This window comes from Narcine bancroftii, chromosome 1 (assembly GCF_036971445.1).
Source record: "Narcine bancroftii isolate sNarBan1 chromosome 1, sNarBan1.hap1, whole genome shotgun sequence".
Lineage (NCBI taxonomy): Eukaryota > Metazoa > Chordata > Chondrichthyes > Torpediniformes > Narcinidae > Narcine > Narcine bancroftii.
The window spans coordinates 367,665,977-367,684,582 of NC_091469.1; the positions used below are offsets into that span (position 1 = coordinate 367,665,977).

The following is an 18,606-nucleotide window of genomic DNA, read 5'->3' on the forward strand; positions in this document are numbered from 1 at the left end:
CGCTGTCATTAAAATGCTCTTCAGCCGCCCCGGATCCACGTGTGGACGGGCGCTAGGACCCGGTGGACTGCCTGGTCGGAGAGCAGCTGCTGAGTCCGTGCATCTGTTCCTCAGATCAGAGAGGATATGAGGAGCAGAGCTGACAGCCAGGAATCACACGGTCTGAGGGCGCAACGGGCGAAGCACAAGCCCGACCCGTGCCTGCCTCCCTGCCGGTGCCAGCGTGTGCGTGTCCGGGCGAATTCTACTTAACACGGGGTTCCAAAGCCCCGACAAGCTTGGAAGCACCTGCACCGTTCACCGCTCCAGGCAAAAGCCAGTGGTCGTGCCGAAGATGAGGAGATGTCCCCGGGGAGATGCCGCTGGCTGAGACGCTCGGGCTGGAACTCGCCTCGCAACATGTGTCGCAAGCGGCGAGCTCTGCTCTGGTTGCTGCCGGGCTTGCTGCTGCTGTTCGCCGTGACGCTGCTCGACCCTACGCCCGGACACCGACCCATTCACGGTGAGCATCTCAGCCAGGAGGGCACGGGGGCGGAGGGCGGCCGGTCGCCGGTTCTGGTACAGCCGGAGCCGTTCGCCGAAGACGAGTTGATCGTGGAGAAGGAGGGGCCGGCGAGCTCCCGGGCTGGGGAGAGGAGGAGGAAGAGGGGGTACCGACTGGTGAGGGCGGCTAAACAGCGGCGGCGGGGGGCGACCTCCTCCCTTCCTGCAAGGCACGGCGGGTCGATCCCCAAACTCGAACGGCCCCGACTACACATGCGGGGCTTCAATGAGGTTGTCAGCGAGCGGATCTCCCTGCACCGGACACCACCTGAGGTACGCGAGCCTTTGTAAGTACAGAAACGCCGGAGTTGCTTCTCTTTCCATTCGAATGTCCCGCTCGTGGCATTTATGTCTCATCTGCTCACCCCAAAGGCGGGACCAAACCATCTCTCTCTCTCACAAAGATGTGCAAAGAGTACCTGTGTTTGAGCTGGACACTCGAAACGCTGGACTCATCATGATGAAGTTATTTCGATTCATTGTAAACACATATTCATTTCATTGCTGCATAATCTTCCTTGTTTGCATTCAGGTTGAAAATCCAAACTATAAATGGTGTTGTACGGAGTTCGGCAGTTTAATGTTGCCCGCAATCCTTGCGAAGTGGGGTCGTTCTGTTTTCATTGTTTTCAAAGGACTTCCTCAGCAGTGCTGAGAGTTGCTTTTAGTTGACAGATTATGATGTTGATTTTGGCACCAATTTAACCCGCGAAAACTCTTAGTCGTGCTGAGAAATCGAGATTTACAGGAGGGGGTGGGGATGGTAATCAATTGCCGAATGATGCTGTTGAAACCATGCAACCAAGCCATGGCGATAGGAATGTTTCAAAAGAAGCACTCATCAGGTCAGACAGCAATCGTGGATTGAGATAACTGCTCTAGAAAGGTCAGTCCGTAAACTCGAATGACAGGGGGGATCCCTCCCGATGGGGAAGGATGGTCTTTCTTGGCAGGAAATAAAACCCATGGCGGCTCCCCTCAGGCGGCACCACCATCAGTCCGTGTCAGAAGGCTCCAAACCCCGAAACCAGTACATTATCTTTTACAAGAGAACGGTATTAGAAGGCAAACTACAGGCAGAAATGTTGAAATAACATGGAAAAAAATCGCACACAAAAATTAGCTAATTTCATTGTGGGTCAAGAATATTTATCTTTCAATGTAATTTTAAAGATCTCGATGACTGTATTAACATTTTTCATGAATATGACAAGAAGCGGCTCTAAAGGTTGTCATAGCCAAGGGTGGTAGTGCGGACCAGCTCCCACTGCTAGACAAATGCCATGCGCTCTGACAACCTCCACGTGTTCTTACGCCTGGCGGAGCTGTTCTCACTGACCTGAAAAGGTGGGCTATTGGCGCCTTGAAACCAGTTGCTCCGGGAAGGTGGGGCTCGTTAACTATGGATAGTAACTCTCCAAGGAGAGGGAAAACTCCAATTTCAAACCTCCGCTGCCTTTTGGCTCTACGCGCTCATGGGAAAGGCTTTGGAAGTGAACCCTCCGAGGAAATAGCTGGAGTCGGAATCCCGAAGGTGACTGTCACCAAACTGTATCGACTTGCATTATTCTTTTGGACCTGTCAATAGCATGGGCAACAGACGGAGTTCCCTATCAACTCTGCCCTGGCTTGCGCCCTGGAGAGGCTTCTCTAACTTCCAGTGACTACCAGCGGCTCAGGACTGGTCTACCTTAACTGACGGAGGCCACAAAAAGTAAAACTCGCACCTTTTTGATTGTACATTCATTCTTTTAGAATTTGTGCAACCATAACCAAAGGCTAATTGAAATTATACAAAAGGAGAAGATACAGGAGTATCAGAGCTAGCACCACCAGGCTGAGGAACAGCTTATTCCCACTGGCAGTGAGAATTCTGAACGTCCAAAGGAACTGCTGGCACTAACCACCTGAGACTTTAATTTGTACAAAGCATTATTTATTTTTATAGCTATAACACTTGTCCCACATGTGTATTATTTGTCTGTATGTGTGTTATGTCTGGTTGTGTGTCTGCATGTTTTGCACCGAAGATTGGAGAACACGGTTTCGTCAGGATGTACTTGTACAATCAGGTGATAATAAACCTGACTTGAATTGACTTAACTGTAAGGAATTCATCTTTCCAAGAATGTTAACATTCTCTGAGTCAGATTAAGATATGGGAAACATGATTCCTGGTACAAGACATATTTGGATTTTAAGAATTATAAAGGATGTATTTCATTTCCAATAGAAAATAAAAGTTTAATTTAAACATTTAATAAGCATGATGACATTCAAATTGGGAACTTTTACCAGCTAACTAAAACAGATTGCCCACTCTGTTACTTGGTTTCCTTGGGTTGAGCAATTCCTTAGTGGCTCTCAAGTCAGATTGAAATTGATATCTTCCCACCCTTTCTCTTTGGGAACACTCTTGGACAAATGGGAGCCTTCTCCATTGATTTTGTCACCGAGGTGATTTTTTGGAGAGATATTAAGGGCTACTTTGCTGCTAAAAAATCAATAGTTTAATAATAAATATTTTGTCTTCAGTAATAAACTGTATTAACATTTTGGCACTCAATAGATCACAAAGAGAAACTGTTATTCCAAAACATTACTGCAAGTAAAGACTCTATTCCAGAGAAGTTGGGCCCTCAGTTATCTCTTCTTCACTTTTTACTCCAGTCTGCAGAATATTTCCTGCAACATGATCATAGCCTCACAAAATGTGTTAAAACTGCACACTTTCCAGCCCCTACAGAATAATTGTCACTATTCTCCAGGAACTTAAACTAATGAAATGCACCTTGCAGACAGTAAACCAGGTTACATGGATTTACCAGAAGGATGACATGCTGAATTGCTCCTGTCATGACATTACTTGTCATGATTTTAAGGATCTGCAAATAGTCATTACATTGAACATCAGTTGTGATACATGGAAATTAAAATAATTTTGTTAAGTTCTCTAAAAATGTCCTAAAAAAGCAATATTTTTGTAACTAGAAATGGTGACTGCAGTAAATTACTAGCTGTTGCATTATTTAAATTGCTTGGACTTGAGTCAAACTTGTAGACTCTAAGCAGTCAAAAGGGAAATAATTATAAATGGATTAGTACAAAGTTAATTTAGATAAAGAATAATACTGCAGTGGCTCACCAGAGGCTTAATCGAACCGGTTCGGGAGGTTCCGAGCGACGTCATGACGTCACAATGGAATGATGACATTTGGAACGAATTGGGTTTTAAAAAGCTGGGGTGACTGTTAGATTAAACAACTTTTACCAAACTTTGACTCAACTCTGTCTGATCATTTTCTTGTTTTTCATTTTGCACTGTGACACAGTTGCTACAGTACCCAATTTAAATGGCCAAAAGATGGGATTAAATATTTAGGGATTCGTGTAGACAATAATCTAAAAAATATATATATAAATTGAATTATTTCCCATTACTTGAAAAATATTTTTAGAAAATGAATGACTTTACCTGTAATATTAATAGTATGGGTTAATTGTATAAAGATGAATATATTTACAAGAATTCAATATCTTTTTCAAATTTTACCTGTATTACTGTTATAAAGGTCTTTTCAAGAATTAAATAAATATGTAAGGAAATTTCTTTGGAAAGATAAAATGTCAAGAGTTTTTAATAAAAAGATTTACCTGGAAATATGAATTGGGAGGCTTACAACTTCCTAACTTTAAGAATTATTACCGAGGAGCTTTGAAGGATTCAAAATAGAGTTAGATAAAATAGGAGAGATATTATCAGAGAAATTTATATATATGAATAGGATTCAAAATTATTAATTGGAGTTAAAGAGATACCATTGTTGAAACACTCAATTACTGCTTGGGATAAGATAAAAGGTGAAATAGGAATAAAAGGAAATACATCACCTAAGACGCCCCAGATTCAAAATCAGCTTGGACCTTTTTCAAATGATAACCAATTTTTAATTATCTGGTCTAGTAAGGGTATTAAAAATAGCAAAAATTGTTATTAGCAAAGTAAATTGATGTCATTTAAACAACTGAGGAATAAATATGAAATATGAATATGAAATAAATATGAAATACCTAGTAACACTTTGCTCTGCAATTTCCAATTGATAGCATTTTTAAGGGAAAAGTTAGATTTACAAATGCAGTTACCTATTTTTAGTGAGCTGGAAACTCTTATTAGGAGAGAAAATACCAAAAAATTTACAAATGCAATATATTTTTATTGCAAAAAGGAGTGCATAAATCTAGACAGAAATGGGAGTTGGATCTGAATATTATAATCGATAAGCAAAGATGGTTAGATCTTTGACAAGATAGTATGATAAATACTATTAAAATGTAAGATATAGATTAGTTCAGTATAATATTTTACATCAATTATATTTAACACTACAAAAATTGAATAGAATTAAATCAGATATATCAGATCAATGTTTTAGGTGCCATGAAGGGATAGGTATTTTCTTGCATTCAACTTAGTCATGTACTAAGGTAAAAGCTTTTTGGGTGGATCTACTATTATGGGTTATATTATTATGGTTATGGATAAATATGTCTTTAAAAGAGATTTTCTACTGGCAAATTGAGAAAGAACAAGACCCAAATTAAAATTGTCAATACATCAAACAAAATTTGTTAAAATAACATTGGCAGTAGCAAGGAGATGTATTGCAGTGACTTCACAATCGAACTCATCTTTAGATATAGGAAGATGGAATGCAGAAATTTAAAGCTATATTCCTTTAGAGAAAATTACATATAATTTTAGAAATAAATATCCTATATTTTTTTGCAAATTTGGAGCCTGTATACATAATTTTTAGATATAATATGTAGATATGTTCTTCCAGCCTGTTAAGACTTGTGTTAACCCTCTTTAAAATGAAAAAGATTAGATAAAACCTGTTGAGTTCCAGTGTGTTGGGGAACAATGCTCTGGGCAATCCACGATACTACACTGTTTCTTTCTCTTTTTATTCTTTTCATACTATATATAATTATTTACATACATATATAATTCTTTGAGGGGGAGGGGGGTGAGGGGTTGAGAGAGGAAGGGAAGGTGAGGGGTTGTAACCCTCATGTAATGAATGAAATTTCTTCAATTTAAGCACTCTTTTTATTGTATAATGCTTAATAAATGTATGGAAAATATTTTAAATAAAATATTCAAAAAAATGATGGTAAAGAATTAGTAATTTCACTGACAAAAAGATAGTATAATTTATGGTTTGGCTTTGGCATGGACAGTTGCCAATCCAGTTAGATATCATTAGTCTAAAACAAATACAATAGAAAATAGAATATACTAATCACATATGGTTACAATATGAAATTGCAATGAATTTGTTGTACTTTGTTCGTGTGCTGACTGGATGGACCCGAGTCTATCATTATTTTGTGTGTAGATGCCTGCAGCAGGAATACAGTCAGAATCTGCCAAGTGCCAGCATCATAATTTGCTTCCACAATGAAGCCTGGTCCACTCTTTTAAGAACAGTGAACAGTGTTATGGACACAGCCCCAAAGAAATTTCTGAAGGAGATCATCTTAGTGGACGACCTCAGTAATCAAGGTACTTCTTGTGAAGGAATGTGTAATAGATAGCAAAATTTGTTTGCATGTTTGAGAGAACAATTGCAGTGGTATTGAGCAATAAATTTTAAATGTGTTCAGTTTAAGTGGCCCCTGGTCTCCTGGTGAGTAGTAACACCATTTTCTGGTGGGTGGGGGAAATATGAGGAGACCAGAGCCATTTTTTTCCACTTCAACTTTATTACTGAAGTGATGCTATCTGCTCTGAACACTTCACAGACTCACACAATGGTCATGGAATGGAAAGGGATCATTTGGCTCAAGTCACATCAGCATTATGTGAGAGCAATCCACCTAATCCCACTTTCCATCCTTTTCCAGTGTTCTGCAAACTTTTGCCTCTGAAATACTTTTTTTATGCTGGAGATTTCATTTTAATTCATTGGTAATTTGCACATGACTAATCTTTTATAGGCTGAAACTATGATCCAAGTCATAAAACTGCAAGGATCTAGTACCAACTTACCAATAATTAATGTTAGTTCAAGGACTCATTAAAATAGAATCATTTTTAAGGACAAAATAGAACGCATTTCTTCCACCTTTTTATTACTCTCTTACATCCCTCTCATTCTTAATCCCACCATGAAAGGGGAAAATAAACCGCTTTATTGTGACTGTTACAATTTTTCAGTATTTCACTATTTATTTTTATAGCTGAGTAGTTGAAATCAGCCATACCAGATTCCTGTAACCAGGTTAAGAAATCTTGGTTATTTATGTCTGTATGAATTTTGAGACTATTTTATAGACTGAAATTCTGATCAGAGTTTGCAGCTCTATAAAGTAATAATTCAAAGTTCAACAAAGTTCATGTGCACATGATGATAACAATAATGAGTTTACTGTCATGTACCATGTACAAATGCAATGAAACTCCTTCTAGCTGCAGCCAAACACATTTTATCTCACTAGCAGCAATTGAAAGATGCATAAACAGATGGGTTAAGTTTAACTCAAAATTTATTAACAATTTTCAATAATATAATTATCTCAATAATCTCAACACCCAAAAATATGCATTTATGGCAACTATATTTATAGTGTGTATGTGGAAAAAATACTCAGATCATTACAGTCTAAGCCTAAATTTCCCAAAATACATTCCTAAAATAAAACCCCAAGTCAGTCTCATCAACTAGGTCAGTCAAAAGGACAGTCCACAGAATCTGGTCTCCAGGTCTTAATGTCTTATTTCAGTTGTGCACTGGTCTTTGAGTTGAATATGGAGAGATGACTGTTGTCACTGAGCAGACTTATGACCTTGACAGGTGAATACAGGAGACTTTCCTTAGTGTCTCGTGTGGTCATGACCATCTTCAGTTTTCTCACAAGGTAGTTTCTCACAGTGATCTCCTAGTCACTAGCATAAAGTCTGCACCTCCAAAGCCCTCTTTGGAGTTGCACCAGGTGACCCTCTGTCACACAGAGTCTTCTCTGCCAAAACCCTGCCTTGGTTTATACCAAGTGGCTTTTGTCACACAAAGTCCTCTTCTCGAATGGGGACTAGAAAAGCACAGGTCGGACTCACACTCTGGGAATCAGAGTGTAAAATCTGTTGTCAGAACAGCAGTGCTGGCACCTGCGAACAGAGCAGCTCAGCCTCCTGCCTTTTAGCTGGAGCTGCCGGGTGAACACACTGACAGTTCATTTCTCAGTGCACTGGGCGGTTTAACTGCTGAAGCATGTGCCTTCAGCACTACTGAATGGAGAAGAGGGGTGAACACCAGCGGGCATGCTCTCCTGCTTCAGCGTGTGGCTCTTGCGCTCCACACAGCTGTTCACTCTGGCAGTTTGCTGCTCTGGCACTCCACACCATGTGTCCTCCTTTCTCCCACTGCACAGTCAGTCATTGTCCCTGGTCACAAATAAAATGGTCCATGATCCATAACAAACAGGTACTTCATTTAAAAAATATAACACCGTGCATTAAATTAAAAAAGAGATAAATACAAAAGGTAAATAATAAATATTCACATTTGTGCATAATGGAGGATATATTATAGCACTTCTAATCTATTATTTATTTCTACACACTAATTTTTAGAGAATCGCCATGTCCTTGTGTTGATTGGGGCTAGTATCCACAGCCTAACCATTTGATCTCAAATAACTCAGTGAACTGTGAACAAATCTGTTTAAGCCCCTGCTAACCTTTGATAGGATCTTCAGAATCCTTTTACCTAAGAAGATTGTATAAACCCGGCAGCAATCTTCACCAATGTCCCACCCTCCACCACCATTCCTGTCTCAACCAAATGGGCAATGTAGCGTGTGGTGGAGTGAACAAAACAAAGCACAAGAGTTGTTTGTGAGTTGAACAAATGGAACTGTTTAATGAAACTTTCTTAGGAGTTTAAGTAAATACAGTTGGTACACTATCACAATCACCTGACCTCTGAAGTCACGCGCCTCCCAGAGTTCTTTGCCCCCCCCCCCCCCCACCTCACCCCACCCCGGCCACCAGGAACTCCTGATCCTGCGGGTGTGTACAACTACAGATACCGGTTTGACAATGGAATGGCGCGTTTTGCCACATGACACCCCCCCTCCCCCAGAACCGGAGTTCAGAGGTTACACCGTAGTCTCGCTTATATGGCTAGAATGGGCTGGCAGATGCCCTCTGTAGTGGGGGCAATGGGGGCATTCTATCTGTGGAGTCTTGTCTACTAGTGCACTTCGGCATTTATAATCAATACCACCAAAAAAGAGATTCATAATTTATCTGCTTAGGTAGAGAAAGTGGTCATGGAAATGATAAGTTTTTAGGTATGCGGTCTTCCATTACAATTGGTTTCTCTGATTCTCTTTTCACAGATGCTACTTGGAATGCTGCATGTTTTAAGCGTTTTTAGTTTTTACTTAAGATTTTCAGCACTAACAATATTTTGCTTTTGGCTATTTATTTAAGACATTTTAGGCATAGAATACCTGTTTATTTCCCTATCCAACTGCAGTGATTGCACTCATGGTAAGGTATATTAAGAGTGCCATAGGGTAATTCAACATGAAATGTGCCACACAATTATAAGTACTATTAATTGTTATCCTTTGTCGATAATTGGGAAATAAAAGGAAAAATAAATATATAATGAAATAAAACACTGAATTCTTGATTAGTAGAAGTGATGCTGTATCTCAATTGCAAGTACTCTGTCGATTACATGAAAATAAAATTCAAAAATATTTTTGTCAAAATGCCAGTATAAGTACAGTAATGCTGTGACCATTCCATGACAGGGAATACTGTTACCATTTAATTCAGTCATATTATTACCTTTTATATTATTTACACTATAAAATCTTTCATAAATATGCATTCCAATTGTTGAATTTTTTTTCTCCTGCATATCACAGTCGTATTACAGAATCACTTGATTTTCTCCAATCTGCTATTATTGGAGTTTTAGGCTTATTTGCCACATTATGCATGGTGCAGTTATGAGGGTTCTTCTGCGAGCAGTGCAATGGATCAATATTAACATACATAAAGTTTTGCAAAGTAAAAGAGCAAGAGTATAATCGCAGAGTAAAGGGTTAAAATGAAATAAAGATCAATAAGTACAACCAAGGGCATGATGTGAGGATTGTTGTGGGATTCATTCAGGAGCCTGATGGCCGCAGGGAAGAAACTGTTGATGCATAATTTCACACTTTTGAGCCTTCTACCCACTGGGAGGAGGGAGAAGAGTGTGCCCAGGATAGGATGGCTGTTTTTCCTAGGCAGTGGGGAAAGTAGATGGAGTACATAGATGGTTTCCTTAATATTCTGAGCTTCATTCAATACTTTCTTCAGCACCTTCCAACCTTGAGCACAGCAGCTTCAGTACAATGCTGTGATGTATCCAGCAAGTATGCTTTCGTTGGTGCTAGTGTAGATGTTGTTGAGAAACATGGGATACATATAGAATTTCCTTTAGTCTTCTAAGGAAGAAGTGTTGGTGTGCTTTATTGACCATTGTGTTATCATGGTTGTTCCAGGTCAGGTCTTAAGAACTTGAACTTATCTAATCTTTCTATTTCAGCACCATTGATGTGGACAAGAATGTAGTCCCTGTTTCCTCTACTGAGGCCAATAATACTCTCCTTCATCTTACAGATGTTGAGAGAGTTTTCTTTCTTGGCACTATGCCACTTGTTTTTAATTAGTTTTTTTTAATTATTTTTTTTATTTTTCACACTGTGAACTATATCAACCAAAATATATACAAACGTTTCTCATTAAATATACACAGTGGCATTTTCTCCCTTTTTTCCCCCCCTTCCCTCCCTCCTCCAAAACCAATAAATATTCAACATATACAATACAATAAAACCATAAAACAATGTCTTCACACAATGAAAAATAAACAAGAAAAATGTGTCATCTACTTTTATACACTGAATCAAGTCGTTTTGTCTTCTTATCATTTTAGGGGTGGAGGTCCGAGGCAAGCTCTCTCTGTTATGTTCCATGTAAGGTTCCCAAATTTGTTCAAACAATGTGACTTTATTTTTTAAATTATATGTTATTTTTTCCAATGGAATACATTTATTCATTTCCATGTACCATTGCTGTATTCTCAGGCTCTCTTCCATTTTCCAAGTTGACATTATACATTTTTTTGCTACTGCTAAGGCTATCATAATAAATCTTTTTTGCGCTTTATCCAATTTGAGGCCTAATTCCTTACTTCTTATGTTACTTAGAAGAAAGATCTCTGGATTTTTTGGTTTGTTATTTTTTGTGATTTTTATTTAATATCTGATTTAGATCTTCCCAAAACATTTTCACTTTCGTAAAGGCCCAAATTGCATGTACTGTTGTTCCCATTTCCTTCTTACAGCGAAAACATTGTTTTTAATTAGTTGATTATATTATATCATTGTTGTATGTCAGCATTATTTGATACCCTGTTGTCATCGGCAAATTTGAAGATGGAGTTGGAAAGGTATTTGGCTGCACAGTCATAGGTGATTGGGAGTATAGTAGGTGACTGAGTACACATTCGTAAAGTGTGGCGGAGTTGAGCATGATCATGGAGAAGGTGTTACTGACCATTCTCGCTGATTGAGGTCTGTTAGATGGGAAATCAAGGATTCATTTGCAGGTGGGGGTGCTGAGAACTCAATCCTGAAAACTGCCCGATTCCTAGCGTTATTTGGAGAAATACATTTTGTGAAATATACTGTATGTTGCAACTTCAATTATTCAGTTGGCTTATTGATTTAAAATAAATTATTCCCATACCAACAAAGATATAAATATGTCTATATTCAACGCTTTTGGGAGAATCAAAAGGTGTCCGTACACAATAATGCTGGTACCTTGATCCCTTTCAGGAGTTTACTAAGCAGAAATGTGATTCATTTCTCCTGTTCACAGGACATCTGAAGGCTGCTTTGAGTGAGTATATTTCCAAGCTGGATGGGGTCAGGTTGATTCGCAGCAATAAAAGACTTGGAGTGATTGGAGGTCGCATGCTTGGTGCAGCACGGGCAACAGGGGAGGTCTTGATTTTCATGGACTCTCATTGCGAGTGCCACAACGGCTGGCTCGAACCACTCTTGGATAGAATAGCCCTTGACAGGTATGATTGGTGAGCTCTCATTTTTAATGTCTGAATGAAATTCACAAATAAGGCTGAAAACAATGTTTCTTGAATAAGATGTGATAAACATCTAAAGGACAGAGAGGTTAGATTGCTATGTTTAGACTATAATTTCTTAGTACACATTAGTATCCACTTATTATTTATTTATTACTTATTTTAATGTGTCACTAGCCATTGATTTCCAAATTTAAAGGAGCTGCATTGCTGGTAGTGCAATTGGCCTCATTGTCCTTGAATTAAGAAACGGTAAACAGTTGTTATTGCATTTCTACTTCTTACTACAGTCCCATATGGCTGAAAAACAGCTGCTTGACAAAATTGTATCCATCTGAGAAATCCCAAGTATTATTTTTTCTCTTCAGTGCCTGTTCCAAAGGCATGGGTAATCCACTCTGCCAATTCTCCACGTGTGCAAAAATTGAAACAAGCTTCATTGCCCTGCTGAGCTTGGCTACAGAGAATAGTCACTTGGGAGAGGTAGTACAGATTCACTAATGCCTTTGCAAAATGTTCTTTGCAAAAGTTGTTGCACATTCATCAGATGAGAGGTATGGAAAAAAATTGGGATGAACTTGTGTTACATCAGAAATTGTAATTTGGGGGCAAAAAATCTGCATCTCTGCTTCTGAAGCTTTGAGCTCATATTGGGAAATGGCCAATTTCAAGCATGTGATTTTTCCATCTGTTACAATTAATGGATGGGAAAGACTGAACTGGAAGTGCAAGGTTTTATAATGTGTTTTTTTTTTTCTGTCATGCACATGTAAAGCACATTAAATGTTACTTTGTTGTATTAGGTGTATTATATTTTCTTCAAGAATTAGCTTGCTCAGGTCTCAATGCACCTCACAAGCTACAAAAGCATTATACAAAGGTACTGAGCATAATGCAGAATTCCAGTTACCATCTACCTTTGGACACATTGAAAGGCTACTTGGAACTTTTTTTCTTGATTAAATGTTCTACCTAATCTCCAGTCACTGATTCTAGCTAAGTCCATGTTTCAGGTTGATGTAAATACTGAGTCCACATTTATATTTTATTTTTAATTTAAGTAAATGTGAGCTAATTGGAGATTGACTCACATGTCATTTGAAATTTTTGGATTCTTACAATTGTGAAATAATAACCTCAAACTAAAATCCCACTATGCATAAAATATATTTATCTGTTTCACCTATGCTGTCCTTGGTATTCTGGTTCCTTCTAGCCTTGTTGACAATTAGAATGTTAGCAAGCTGGCAATACCAGGCAGTGCATCTGTCAGGTGTATTTCAGGTGTTCCCAGACAACAGTTGCAACAACTTTTAGAGGTGACTAACCCTAAAAAATAAAATAACTATTCTTCTTTTGACAATATTCCATAAAATAGTTGGAGGTAACTAATTTTTAGTAGTCAGTGTGCGCAAAAATCTTGCATCTTGCACATTTTTATCCTGTGACAAAAGTATGGTGCACTGAATGCTTGTGCAATTGTAAAGAATAATTATTAATTACTACATTACTTTAGGTAACTAACCTTTAGTGCACACATTTTTTGCTTTGTGCACTGGTTGCAAAACATTTGTGCACGCGCACAGCTTAGTGGGCATAGTGCCTGGAGGCTTTAAGAAAGGCATTATTATTGTCTGGTTTAACTTTTAGAACCAATGGGCGAGACACAATATTGACAGTAGATTTGTACAATTATTCTTTTAAGGCTAACTTGAAATTATTTTTGATTTACTTCATTAAAAGATCAATTACTTTTTTAATATATGAGCGAACCACTTTAAAATAAATGAATGAACATTTCCTCTCAAGTGCCATGAAGGAAGTTGAAGATGAACGTTGAAGCACCCGATGCCTATCCATACAAACTTTCTCTTAGCATGCTATTAAAATGCTGCCTTTTAAAGCTACATAAGTATTTACACTGGATGTAAAATCATATACACTTAAGTTAATAGAAAAAAGCTTGGAAATACATTCTTACTGCGCCAATATTATTTTCCATTTCTCCTCGGAATTTATACTTATGTTTTTTGTGAGCAAACATGCCAATTTTTGTATCAGTTTCATGCCTGAAAAATTGTATTGACTTAACATAACTTAACAATTACAGCACGGAAACAGGCCATTAGGCCCTTCTAGTCCGCACCAAACCAAACACCTCCCTGCACAATGCCCATAACCCTCCATCTTCTTCTCATCCATAGACCTGTCCAACCTTTTCTTAAATAATACAATTGACTCCGCCGCCACTGTTTCTCCCGGAAGCTCATTCCACACGGCTACCACTCTCTGAGTAAAGAAGTTCCCCCTCATGTTACCTCTAAACCTCTGCCCCTTAATTCTTAACTCATGTCCTCTTGTTTTAATCTTTCCTCCTCTTAACGGAAATAGTCTATCCACATCCACACTGTCCATCCCTTTCATAATCTTAAATACTTCTATCAAATCCCCTCTCAACCTTCTACGCTCCAAAGAATAAAGACCTAATCTGTCCAATCTCTCCCTATACTCTAGATGCTTAAACCCAGGTAACATTCTGGTAAACATTCTCTGCACTCTCTCCACTCTGTTTATATCCTTCCTATAATTAGGCGACCAGAACTGCACACAGAACTCCAAATTAGGCCGCACCAACGTCTTATACAATCTCAACATCACCTCCCAACTCCTATATTCCATGCAATGATTGATAAAGGCCAGCATACTAAAAGCCTTCTTCACCACCCTATTCACGTGAGTTTCTACCTTCAGGGAACGATGTACCGTTACTCCTAAATCTTTCTGCTCTTCTGTATTCATCAATGCTCTCCCATTTACCACGTATGTCCTGTTCTGATTCTTCTTACCAAAATGAAGCACCTCACACTTGTCAGCATTAAATTCCATCTGCCATTTTTCAGCCCACTTTTCTAAGCAGCCCAAATCCCTCTGCAATCCTTGAAAACCTTCTTCATTATCCACTATTCCACCTATCTTAGTATCGTCTGCATATTTACTAATCCAATTCACCACCCCATCATCTAGATCATTAATGTATATAACGAACAACAATGGGCCCAATACAGATCCTTGAGGCACACCACTGGTCACCGGCCTCCAACCTGACAGACAATTATCCACTACCACTCTCTGGCCTCTCCCTTTCAGGCAATGTTCAATCCATTTGACTATCTCAAAATTTATACCTAAAGACTGCACCTTTATCCAAACTCATTTCATTCAGGACTCGTACAAGGAGAATAGAATTTTTATTTAGTCCAGCGAGCAGAATAAAACTTAAAGCATGTTTCTCTACATCTGTATGTTACTTTACTGAGAATGATATTCCCAGAACAATTTCAATTGGAATTATTTGGATGTGTTTAATGGAATTATTTGAACGTAAGCAGTGAATGAGGAGGTGGAATGTAGGTTTGTTCACTTAGCAATTTACATCACAGCTTTATGTATCTGGTCTCTGTGAAATTTGTAATTTATATATTAGCCATTAAGCAGAATCAAGAAATAAAATTATTATCAGACTTTGGTCAAGAACTGATCTATCATTACTTGATTTGGGTTTGTTAATGATAATAACTATTTGTGGAATGTTTTCCTGGTGTAACTGGTTAATTCTTCCGGTTGGATCCCACAATACTAACAAGAAATCTCAAGTTTTTCTTTCACAACGGGATATAGGTTTAGAAAATTATTTACTCCAAGGAATTCTGTATGACACTGATGTTTCCAAAGATATCGGTAATTGAATTTGTATTTCTCTTATCCTGTGCTATTGTAATGCTCTTTTCTATGGTTACGATAATGATATATGAAAATTGATGAAAAAGTACTCGCATACCCACAGTTCTCAGAGAATTATCCCTTCTTACCCTAATACAGATTTGAATTAAGGAGTACCTTATCAATAAAGCAAATGGGTTAGATCTTGCAAGTTAATTCTGGTCACATCATCACAGAAAATATGCCAATGCTCAAGAGAGAGCGCAGAGGAGATCGACAAGGATGTTGCCTGGATTGGAGAGCGTGCCTTATGAACATGGGTTGAGTGAACTTGGTCTTTTCTCCTTGGAGCGACGTAGTATGAGGGTGACTTTATAGAAGTGTATCAGATGATGAGTGGCATTGATCATGTGAATGGCCAGAGGCTTCTTCCCAGAGATGAAATGGCAAACATCGGGAGGCATAATTTTAAAGTGCTTGGGGGATGTAAGAAGTAGGTTCTTCATGCAGAGAGTGAAGAGTGCAAATACCACAGGATCTTTTAAGAGATTATTAGATCAGTACATGGAACTGAGAAAAATGGAAGGTTATGCAGTAGGGAAATTCTAGGCAGTTATTAGAGTAGGTTATTAAGATGGCACAATGCCATGTGCCAAGGTCTATACTATGCTATCGATTTCCATGTTCTTTTTTTTAGACACACAGCACGGTAACAGGCCATTTTGGCCAACAAGTCTGTGCTGCCCAATTTACACCCCAGTTCATTTTTGAACAGTGGGAGAAAACCAGAGTCCCCAGGGAAAACGCAGACATAGGGAGAACATACAAACTACTTATAGACAGTGTGGGATAAAAACTCCACTAGCAGTATAGAAGTGTTGTGTTAACTGCTACACTAACCGTGCATGGTCTCAGTGACATCTAATCATCTGAACAATAGCAATTCAGGCCTTCTGCATATGCAACTTGAAAGGTAGAAGACATAGAGCCCAGCAGTGGAGTTCAATGTCATTGAGATGGTCCAACATTCATACTGGGGAATTGTCTCTGAGATCTTGGGCCAGATGAGATCTAGCACAGAATCCAAAACAGGATTGATTTCAGCAAAGACTGTTGCTGAGTGGATAGGAGACAAAGGGGAAGGTAATTATTTTCCAAATATTTATTTTTAAATTTAGAAATACAGCACAGTAACAGGCCATTTCGACCCATGAGTCCGAGCAGCCATATTTACACCCCATTAACCTACACCCCTGGTACGTTTTTGAACGGTGGGAGGAAACTGGAGCCCCTAGAGAAAACCCACGCAGACACAGGGAGAACGTACAAACTCCTTACAGACGGAGTTGGACTCAAACCCCGGACCTGTCCTGATCACTGGCTCTGTAAAGGTGTTGCCCTAACCACTACACCAACAGTGCTGCCCTTTTTTTAAATTGTGTTTAATGTTTTAAATTTGTGTTTTGATCATTTGTTTTCTGATTTTATACATAATAAATTTCTCTGAATTTTTTTAATTGTATACTTAAAATTCTATTTTTATTTTTTTTTAATGAAAGGACATATTAACAATTGTATCACTGTCAATATTTTGAATGTGAACGTTTTTCATCTGTTAAAACTTTCAGAGGTATTTTGGGAGCAGAATCTCTCACTGCACCACAGAAAGGCTGCCACAGTCCAGACCATGATACTGGGGTCCAGAATGTTTCAGACTACTGATATCCATCCTTTGTATCTGGATCAGGAATTGCCAGGGTTAAAGACATCATTGAGCAGTTGCATCTTTCTGCACTGCTCACTAATCTTATCTGGAGTGGAAGGGGTGTGGGCAGGAGTTGGGGGTGGGGGGGAAACAGGGGAAATGAACAACCAGAGTTGTGGTCCATATATGTACTAATGGAAAAAGTTGAAATAGAACTCAGTTTATAAAATCTTTAGAAGACACGGGTCTTCAGAGGTATAACTCCCAATGTTACGCATCGATAAGTGTAGAGATGAGGCAACACAGATAGAGGTGTGATTGAAAAGATGATTCAGAAGGGTAAGATTTACATTCCTGGATCAATCTTGGAAGTGGGAATCAATTCAAGCCAAACTGATTGTGGGATGGTTTGATAATGCTATTGGTGGGGGAGGGGGGGGGTACCTTAATTAATTTGGTAGGGAACAGAGGGAAGGTAACATTACAGATTTTAAAAGACACAGAATAGATTGTGTAAGTTGAATAATATCTTACGAAGAAATAGAATCTATTTCAACTGGACCAAATGTAAAAAGGTCTGAAATAGGTTACAATCTATCTATATGAACCAAGAAGAAATATTTCAACTACTTTCAGCAGAATGCCAGAATATTTCTAACCCAAAGGGAAAGGTTACATTATTGGACTTGGTTCTAGAAAATGAGCTGCACCAAGTGGACCCAATATCAGTGGAATATAAAGGAAACAGCAATTGCAATGCCATGTGGTTCAGAATAGCCTTGGAAAAGATATTCTTTGTTTCATTCCAAGGAAAAGAGAGCCAAATGATATGGAGTCCATTTCAATAGGATGAGAATATGTTAAGTCTAAGTAGGAATCAAAGATTGCTAGGAAAACTATATTTGTAACAAGGAGGAATTTCAGGTGGTCACATTTCAGCTACATTTCCAAAAGTGAGGTGATTGGAGCAATTAATACCAGCCAAAAAGATTTTAAAATTATAAATCAGGATAAAAGAATATATGGCAGATGCCAGGTTGTTGGTGCAAGGAGAACAAAGCAGATCACTGAACATTCACAGAAGAAGTAGAAAACCAAAGAAGAGAGGCTTTCTCTGGTACCTTACTCCACATACCTACCTTTGTAAGTAGCAAAGACTGTAAGTTCAGGGAATCTTGGTTAATAAAGGATATTGATCAAGGAAAAGAAGGAAGTGCATGTCAGGAGCTAGAAATTGGTTTCAAATGTGTCCTTTGAGGTTTTTAGGAGAAAACGTGAAAAAATTTGAAATTAGGAAAATTTATGAAAGCAGCATAGTATATGTTGTTCCCATGGCCTTTAATAAAGCTTTAAGATCCCACATCATAGGCTGATCCAAAAGGCTAAGGCACAAGAGATCTAAGTTGTGTTGGCAAACTGGTTCAAAACTGATTTGGTGAAGGGAACATGAGGGGGGTG

The 18,606-nt window shown here is 38.6% G+C and overlaps 1 protein-coding gene across 1 annotated transcript in view; it reads left to right on the forward strand.

The window, feature by feature from the left end:
* Positions 1–246: 246 nt before the first annotated feature.
* LOC138752729 (polypeptide N-acetylgalactosaminyltransferase 15-like) overlaps positions 247–18,606 on the forward strand; it is a 67,969-nt gene continuing 49,609 nt past the window's right edge. Inside the window, exons 1-3 of the mRNA XM_069915423.1 lie at positions 247–830; positions 5,949–6,115; positions 11,501–11,705. Of these exons, the coding sequence (XP_069771524.1) occupies positions 343–830; positions 5,949–6,115; positions 11,501–11,705 (860 nt within the window). The 5' untranslated portion in view covers positions 247–342. The remainder of the gene's footprint in view (positions 831–5,948; positions 6,116–11,500; positions 11,706–18,606) is intronic.